The 9,883-nt window shown below is 39.5% G+C and overlaps 1 protein-coding gene across 4 annotated transcripts in view; it reads right to left on the reverse strand.

Moving 5' to 3' along the window:
* Window positions 1-3,033: 3,033 nt before the first annotated feature.
* The window catches only part of Mindy3 (MINDY lysine 48 deubiquitinase 3), an 81,383-nt gene continuing 74,533 nt past the window's right edge, over window positions 3,034-9,883 (reverse strand). For 3 of the 4 annotated variants that reach the window (XM_031369033.1, XM_031369032.1, XM_031369029.1), the window contains 2 exons: window positions 6,689-6,760; window positions 3,034-3,963 (listed from right to left, as the gene is read on the reverse strand). In XM_031369033.1, the coding sequence (XP_031224893.1) occupies window positions 3,814-3,963; window positions 6,689-6,760 (222 nt within the window). In that variant the 3' untranslated portion in view covers window positions 3,034-3,813. The remainder of the gene's footprint in view (window positions 3,964-6,688; window positions 6,761-9,883) is intronic. The other variant, XM_031369031.1, reaches the window with a different exon arrangement.

Consider the following 9,883-nt stretch of genomic DNA (forward strand, 5'->3'; position numbering starts at 1 on the left):
CTTTATTTAGTTTACCTAGAGCACAGTGGTTTTCCACACAGTATATTTCCCTCATTAAAACTGTATGTGTATTAATAAGCAAAATGCTTCAATTTCACGAGGCAGCTGGAAATTGCTCACATTTGCTTTGCTACTCAAACTATGTTTAGACTTAGTCAATAGTTTTAATTTGTAACATCGGTTTAGTGTAAACAATACAAGAAGGGCATTGGCAGGAAGGGAATCACTACTGCCTACTGTAAAACTACCTCGACGGAGTTAGATTCTTCAGAGGGAATTTTAAGTATTAGTTCTGATTTGGGTGTAGTGAAAAACCCATTTATCTTATATTGAGACAAGTTTCTGGTGGAAACTTTTTCCTGCTTAGATAATTGTTCTAAGATACAGTCACCGACAGGGTGAACCATCCCAAATTGCAAATATACACATATACAGTCAATTAAATGGTACTTATAATTTGTATCTTATACTTTACGGAGATATAGGCTAGGGCATACCTAAGTGTCAGCAAGTCACATTCAAATAAAACTTTACATTATGAACTTTGATGTGAATAAAATAGTCAAGAAAAACTAAGCAACCGTGTTCTTCGTGGACTCTTGAGCTGGTGTGACTGATGTGTGGCTGGATGTATACATACGAAGCTCCATGCTTCCCCAGTGAGGCAGCAAGCAGGGGGAATAGGCACCCTCTAATGAGCACCAGAAGGCTTCTTTTGGTACTTACCTAGAATTTATGTACAGCAAGGTCCATCAATTCTTGGGCCTGGGTGGGATGCTATTTTCAACCATTTTACATATAAAGGAGGCTCATGGGTGTGCTGGAAGCAAGCAGTCAGAGGGGAGATAAACCCTGCCTTTATTGTGATGAATTGTACAGAGTCCTTGTGCCTTGGACAGTGTCTTAGGGTTGCTATTGCTGTGATAAAATGCCATAACCAGAAGCAACTTGGGGAAGGAAGGGTTTATTTCATTCACAGGTCCATATAACATTCACCATAAAAGCAGTGAGGACAGGAAACCAAAGGTAGGAGATGATGCAGAGGACATGGAGGGGTGCTGCTTACTGGCTTGCTCAGCTTGCTTTTTTAAATAGAACCCAGGACTACCAGCACAGGGGTGGCACCACCTACAATGGACTGGGCCTTCCTACATCAATCACTAAGAAAATGACCTAGAGGCTTGTTTACAGCATGATCTTATGGAGACATTTTCTTAATTGAGGCTCCTTCCTCTCGGATGACTCTAGCTTGTGTCAAATTGACATAAAACTAGCAAGTATATTCAGCATGGGTAATGTTAACTGTTCTCAAGCCTTCAACTACGATGGTTCAAAGGACTTCAGTTCAGGGCTGATTGAAGTCTCGGCATAATTTTTTCACTTGGCTGCCCCTTTCTTTATGATTGGCAGGGATTCTTTATTTGCACTGGATAAAGTGTTTACATATATGTATATAGACACATATGTATGTGATGTACACAAATATATATCTATATGCATATATGTGTGTGTGTATAAACTGTATATACACACATATATACATGTATGTGCATAAGTATACATATATGTGGGACATGAGTTTGTTTTATATGTATATTATATAGTATACCTAGAGGGTTCCAGGGTTATATGCAGTCTCGGTATTTAGACTTTTGATGAATGACAAAAACTGTTAGTTCTGTAAGGTAGCTTTGTCATTTCGATTCCCAGGGCCTATGAGGGTTCCTGCCTTTGCATCTTTGTCAAGTGTTGCTATTGTCTGGGTTTCCGATTAGCTTGCTTAATGAGTTTTGAGTGTATCTTGGTTTTGATATGTATTCCTTTGAAACCTACTTTAGGTGAGAATCTTACATGTTTACTGGCCATTTGAACAGCATCTTGACAGAATATCTCTTCAAATCATCTACCCATTTGAAAACACCCGAGTTATCAGTTCTCCGTGTACGCTATAAAAATTGAGTTACCATTTACAGCTGTGATTTACAGATATACCCCTCATTCTATGGATCGTCTTTTCACTGTCTTGATGGTAGTATCTGGATACATTTTAAATTATCATGATTATTATAGCTTTTTATTTTTACGAAGTCCAAGGTCACTAAGTTTACCCCTATGACTTTTTCTGTTACTTTAAGAGCTTTAGTTTGGAGAGTTATATAAGGTGTGCAGTAGGGTCCAGATTCAATCTTATTTTATCTGATTGCCAATTTTATCATTTTACTTCCTGATATTTCCTTTAGGCTTCCAATTACAAACTTTTTTCTTGTCTATATTTATTGAAAACTGATATTTCCTTCTAAGCATAGCATTAGTTATAAAGTAACTTTTGCTCTGTCGTTCTTCTAGTATCATTTATTAAATGATTCATTTAATATTATTGTAATCCTCTTTGGCTTTTGGATTACTTAAAAGTGTGTGTGTGTGTGTCTGTGTGTGTGTGTGTGTGTGTGTGGTTTAATTTCTAAATTTTTGGTGGGGAGGTTTCTATCCTAGTTTTCTCTTCCAATATATGTCCATTTTGGTGACTTACACAGAGACTGCACAAACAATTACTGCAGACACTTCCAGCTGTGCGAGGGGCTAAGGGCCCAGTCACATCTGTCACTGCATCAACACTCTATGCTTCTAGCCATGGCTTTAAGGCATCTTAGCTGAGCTTCCAGAAGGAGAAGCAGACAAGCTATCTCTCTGAACATTGCAGGGTTTCATGTATCCCGAGGCTGGCCTTGATCTCGCCCTGAACTCTTGATCTTTGCTTCCAACTCTGAAGTGCTGAGTTACAGGTGTGCAGTAACATGCCCGATTTACACTGTACTGAAGACTGAACACAGGGCTCCAACCTCCTGAGCTACATCCTCAGCCCTCAGTTAAAGTGTTGAGTGACACTTTGTAAAATTCATACAAAGTATTATGCTGCACCATTTCATGCAGCAGCAGTGAGACTTCCATGAGGAACATGTTGTTTGCAGAGTTGACAGCAGAAATCATTACAAGCACTTGGTGATTATGAGTCACTAATGTAAAAGTGCAGGATGTAGTTAAAGAAAAGTCTTTATTTATGGTATTAACTGGGGCCATAATAAATAATGCAATATGCTAATGTAACAGTAAAGGTTCTCATGCATTACCACGCTTATAAAATATATAAGAAAGCTGGCTTGCAGGAACAAAGGTGGATAGTGTATTTAGCAATACAGTGAAAGTGACAATTTTAAGCCCACCCAGCAATCAGACCCTATCGCTGTAAAAAACACATCCCTGTGCGCCTGTGAACAAATAGAAGTTCCCGCTCCCACATAGTATCCTTTTTTTTTTTTTTTGGTAAACATGCTATAGTTAAATTAGTTACCAAAGAACCAGGGCTGATAATTTGTGATTTATTAGTATTTCTGATGAAAAACAAAACTTAACAAAAATTAACTTCTGCATTTTGGTATGGAGGCTCCTAAAAATAATAAAGTGAAATGAACGAAATGATATTCCAGGCAGGGTTTTGTGACTGATCTCATTTATAAAAATGCTATAATATTGTGTTTATAACCTGGTAACAACCAGTTCTCTGACTGCAGAAGTGATGAACTTTAATTAAAGCTTAATTTTGTTAGTAAATTTCACAGAAAGGATTAAAATAGGATAACCTTTAACATAAAGCTTTAGAACAAATAATTTAAACGTATCTTAAACACTGAAAATGTGTTTTTAATTATTATTTACAGTTAATCAATAATACCAGTGTTTAGCTTTATGTAGCCAGTCATGAATCCCCCTTTCAACACCTGGTTTGACAATCTTCCTTACAAATATTTAGGCAACTCAGTTGAGCGAAGGAGAGCGGTCCGTGGTCCACAGTAACTCAATGTATGGCCATTTGGTTTGCAGGCAGCGTTTAATAGGAGTGTCGTCTGTCTGTAGCATGGGGTCTTCAAAACCCATAACTACTGCAGTCCCTTCCACATACATTACCTGTCGAGAGGAAAAGCCAGAAGGTCAGTTAATGTTCATAGCCAATTCTCATGTGGATACAGACAGCGTCACAGGCAAGTGTGTTTCTAAGAACTCGTTACCTGGAGCTTTACATCTAACTCTTTTGATAGAAATTATACCCAACTATAGCATCTGCAAAACAAATTTGTGAATGAGATGGTAACACAACTTTTAATTGTTAGTTAACTGGTAAAATTGAGAATTCCAGATCAAGACAAAAAAAAAATAGGTGAATCATAAGCATACACTTTTAGATGACGAATCATTCTTCAAATGGTGAACACACACCAGGGTGTGTCTCCCCCCTGGTGTCCACGAGGCATGCTGTGTCTCCGCTCGCTGCGCTGCCCAGCAGTCAGTTGCCCTGCTGCTCATGAGAGCGCAGCCATGCCCTCTGACTTGTACTTCTGTGCACCTCACATTAGAAGATGATATGCATGCATGTTAATGGAGTCTGCTGTCTCTGGACTGAATGGCTTTTGAAATGCAATTCTTGCATATATTTTACATTGTATGAAAATAATGGAAGAAAAAATATCACAAAAGATGTGAGGACAGACAAAGAGTCATGGAAAGACGACAGGGTAAACTAACCTGTGGCAATAATCATATTTGATATAATTTGTTGGAAAGACACCAGAAAACATTATTTTGCTTATTATTTTTTTAAAGAAAATTCTTGAAATTATTTGACATACCAGTAGAACTCTAACTCACTAGCAAAGATTCAAGTTATATTAAACATGTAACTTTATGTTAACTTTATACTAAATATGTAATTAAAAGGGGTGATTATGGACTGCCCTCTTCCAGTGTATATATAGTTATTTTTACCCACTCGGTGTCTGATACACATGACTGCAATTCTGTTGTAACATAAAAGCCATAAGCTATGTGACCAAGGAGCCAAAAGAAACAAGTTTATCAGCCTTCAACAAGAGTTCCCTTAAAAACACAACTGCCATAGGTAAAGAATGCTTTATTACTAGGTCACATAATTTGGTTTATAAATTTAACTTTTTAGGGAAGTCCAAAGGCATTAAGGTGAAATACATTTTTTTTATATTAAAATTACAACTCAGTTTTCAACCTCAGAACAAAAGTGCTACTTTCTAAAGAGTTGTCTAAAAGGAATGTAAGTCAGGACAGGACCTGGCAGGACCTGCTTCTCCAGCTGCTCACTGCATCCGAGCAGGAACCCCTCAGTAGTCTGTGCTCTCCACAGTGCTTGCTGCCTTGCCTGGTGGCTGCAGCCTGGACTAGCATTCTTCTGATTTTTTTCTTAACCTGGTATCTTGAGCGGTACCTGACTGAGCACTCAGCCCTGTCTCTAGCCCCTGCATAAATTCAGGACCTTATACTTTTGCATAAATGACATGCATACGTTGCTTTTAAGGTTGTTACATAGTATGTCATGCTAATATTCCATGTCTTGATTTCTGATCTTGTGTTAGTATGTCAGATGCTTGTCACAAGCATGATTTGAAGACTTACTATATACAGGCAGCGTGGCCAAGCAGACCAAGGACAGGATTGGGAATCAGGAACTCAGTTCCAATCCCTGCTCTGTCAATGACTTGCTGTGTGACTCTGGGTGAGTCACTTAATCTCCCTGTCTCAGAGGCCTCATCTGTAAAATATGGATAATGTTTGACTACCTTACAGGGACTGTGGCAGTGAATTAATATTTTGTGATGATGAAGCTAGGCAAACTTCAACAACTAGATGAATACTCATTAATACACAATAAGAAACAGTACCCAGGGGCTCTTACTGATTGTACTCTATTATAGATAGCAATAAACTCAGGAGAAGATTTTTGGGAATATGAAAGGTTTTAATTTATATTTTGTTATGAAAATAAAAGTAGAATTTAGCCTTTTAGTTTGGTTTTACTAAAGTAAAGTATCTAATTTACATTATGATCTACTTTCTGTACCCATCCTCCAGACAACATGGGATCAATTGAAAAGGCATAAATCCTTCTAACAATGACTGCGGCTTTTTCCACAGTTAAATGTAAAGACAACAGACTTGCCACAAGAACACAAAAAACTGGCATTCCATTCAAAAGAGTGAAGTGCTCAGACAATGAGACTGGTACAGTCAGACACAGGCATCTGTGTGCATTTGTCCATGACTTAGAAAGAAGAGGAACAAAGCAGAGTGCTCAAAGCACAGGCTCTGGCCTACAGTGGACAGGTCTCAGTCCCAGCTCTGCTATTTACTGGCCCTGGACAAGCTGCTTCCCTGTGCTGAGGCCCCTCTGTAAAGCAGCCACATATAGACAACACTGACCTGAGAAGGCGCTGTGACACTAAAAACTAGTAAACACTCAATACATCCATTTTGGTAAATAAAACAAAAACAAAATCAAAACAAGTAAGCACACTACTTGTGCTTTTAAAGGGATAAATAACAACCTTCTGTGGATTAACCAGACTGCTGACTTAGAAATAACTCCACAGTCCGGAGTAACATTGTGCACAGAGTAAACATAGAGTTATTTGGTCACAGTGAAATGGATGCTCCATAGATCCATGCAGAGCTTAAAGGCAGGTTACATCTTAGTCAATTCTTACACGTGTAGCAGCAGGGAGACTCCTGGAGGCGTCCTGAAGCAGCAAATGCAGGGGACTCAGACACAGTCATGCCCAATTAGTTCATCAACCTAGCTGAAAAATTACTATGTGAATTCTCATACCTTTTCATTATAATTTGACTGCTTCAATCCATTGTAGTGGTAGACAGTAAAAGATTCTGGACCACTGGAGCCCTATTATAAATAAAGGACTATTAAAACTTTAAGTAATATCTTTTTATCAAGCAATTTTTAATGAGCGACAAATACAAAGATGAAAATCTATTAATCTTTATTGTTATTGGAAAATCATTTGATACAGACAACATGTATAGAGTTAGCTGCCAGGCAAGCTGAGAGAGGAAGCAACTGCCTCTGGAAGCAGGGAAGCCCTGACCAGCATGAGCTCTCCTGCACTTGCTCATGTCTCTTAAATAGATGTGCACATTACATTAAAATAGGGACAAGCACCTAACAAACATCTCCTAAAATACATCCTCAATGTACAACAAAGCAACACCACCTCTATTTAAACCAAATACACATTCACCAATAGCTTCAATTTGGCTCACAACAGTGAATCAAAGGTTTCCATTAAACAATATCATTTCACAGAAATCAAAACATATGATGCCTAACAAGACTTTATTCCCACTCAAAGTGCCTGCCTCCTGATTTCTTGTAGACCATTTTCTACTCTCCAGCCTGTTTTCCTAGCCATTCCTGACATAAGAAAGGATGGATATGAACCCAGCTGGGCCAGAGTCCCTCCATAGGTCTTTTCTACTTGGTGGGAAGTGAGCTGCTGGCAACTCTTGCTTTAGCTCCTAGCAAAAGATGGGCTAAGAGGAAGCAGCTTTGCTGAGAGAAAGTGGGGAAGGTTTGAGAGCTCTGGGAAGGTCTTAGGGCTTCCTCTAGGAGCAGCTTTTGAGTTCTGCTTCAAACAAGAATGACACATTTCTTTCTAAAATGCCCCTTTTGCATTTTCTAAGACCTGTCCCAAATCCTTCCTGTAAAGTTTCCTCTGAACATACAAGCTGGCCTGGGAGCTGTAAGTCAAAGCTGTCTCAGTTAGTTTGAGAATTATCATCGAGTTGTTATTCTGGAAGACTTTACATTTTTCCATTCCAGATTCGCTTGTAACACTTGCCAGCTAACAATCAGGCTCTAATCACTTAGGTGACTGCGTTCTTAATTGTACACATGATCACTGTGATTACTTAGACAACAGTGATTTGGTTCTTGATTTGGCAATTTATTTTAACTTACAAATTAAACACTTCCCTTCCTTGAATACTGTTTGTACACTCTAATCCGCTGGCTTATGGAAACACCACAAAGGCTGCAGTTGTTGGAAGCACTTTCCCTCTGGGGTAGGGAGAAGTGTTGGGCTTTTGGGACAGCCAGGTACCAGCTGAATGACATCAAACCCTTTTTATACATTTTCTGATCTTCACTACCAAAAATGAGGAGATAATTGTACTCCATTTATAAGGCATACAGGATATGCTTAATGAAGATAGCCGCTTCTGCTGTTCTCATTGTAAACCAGCTGCCTGGCCTGGCTTCCCTCTGAAGCATGTGTAAAGCTGGCTGACTTATGTATTTTCCTTGTGCTACTCTAACCTGGTCTGTAACTTACTCTCTGTACTCTTAGCTGTCCATTTACTCATGTTAGGTAGGACACTGGACAAGGACAGTGGTGGCGTGAGGGACAGTGCTGGCATGCGCAAGTACAGATAGGATACCAGTGGTGTGGCTCATGTGGGAAGGTAAATGTGACACAGGGGTCTGAGTTTCCACATGGTGAGATAGGTAGAAGTGGGAAGGTCTCCTGGGAGGGAGGCAGCTGTGCTAATGTGCTAACTTGGAGCTCCACTAGAGTCAAATACAGGTGCCACAGCACTGCTGTGCTCTGTGTCCACAGCTCATGATCCACCTGACTTGAGAGCCCTCCAGGCTCAGGTGGAGACTTTGCTCAGATTAACAGGGAAGATAGGAAGATGGACTCAGAACATAGTACAATCAGCTAGAAGGAAAAGTCCATCTTCTGTGGAGTAGAAGGGAACTAGAATATTCTTCTACTACCTGAAGGAATACTGGCACAAATGTAGCAACCCTAATTGGAGTCAGTGGGCTACTAAATCAAATGAAAGGGGGACATACCATTGGGAGATGTGGGAGAAGTTACAGCGAGGCCCTGGGGTGGATATGACCACACTCATTATGTGCATCCTCAAAGAATTCACAAAACATAAAACTACCAATTCCTTGAGCTAATAAGTCATACTAATATTAATCATCATCTTGTAATTACTACACAGGCAGCCGAAAGAACTCCTAACTGTCGTATACTGCACAAGTTTTCAACCCCACCCTAACACAGGCATGTCTCATATTTAAAACTAACAATCAGCATTTCCAATGTCCTGGCAGCAGCCTTCTTGAGATAAAAACCACAGCTTCAAATATTGCTTCAAACCTTTACGACACTCTAACTGGCCATCCACCAACACACCGTAAGTATGTTAGATTCTGGAAAGGAGCTTTCAGGAAAGCCCAATGCAAAGACAGTAGACACCATAATCCAACAGTGCCCTTTCCATGTTAGAAAAAAATGTTTGCTTTGTCTTGTTTTATTTTCATAAGTTATTTGCCAAAGTTTGAAACGCTCAGTTTCCAAGCTGTTAGAGTATTGGTCGCTTTCTGAATTGTATTACTCACTCCCATTATTCAAACTCACTTCCATTATTCATGATAACCAACAGGAACCTCTGTTTTCTACTAAGTAAGACTGAATGCCACCAGTGCTGATTACTCTGATCAAGTCTGATTTGTACCCAAGAGATCAAATTAGCAAGCACATCAAAATTAAATAACTACATAGTTGCACAACATTGGCATTTCTATTGGAACAGTTTAAACTGCTGATATGATGTGACCATGATTATTACGCTGTATAGCTCAGTGGTAAAACAAGTTTCATGTAGATCAAAGACAAAGACCCATGCTTGATATAGAAGTAGTTTGCCACCAATGCAGGCACAACCCAAGGGTATGAGAACAGAGTCAGCTAACTGAGGAATCAAAACCTAATGGAAGACTCGTCCTTTGAGGAGTCAGTGCAGCTCCACTACAAACAAAGCCAAGCCACTCTGTTCACCCTTTTCTAGTACTCAGGCTCATTACTAGGAGCCTCTACCCTTCCCTTCTTTGTCAGTGCCCCAAGATGCATGCTAATCAGCAGGTCCTGAGAGTGTGAGCACAGGCTCAGAGGAAGCAGTGTGATGTCTCTCTTTATTACATGCCCATCTGGCT

Source organism: Mastomys coucha, unplaced genomic scaffold (genome assembly GCF_008632895.1).
Source record: "Mastomys coucha isolate ucsf_1 unplaced genomic scaffold, UCSF_Mcou_1 pScaffold15, whole genome shotgun sequence".
NCBI lineage: Eukaryota > Metazoa > Chordata > Mammalia > Rodentia > Muridae > Mastomys > Mastomys coucha.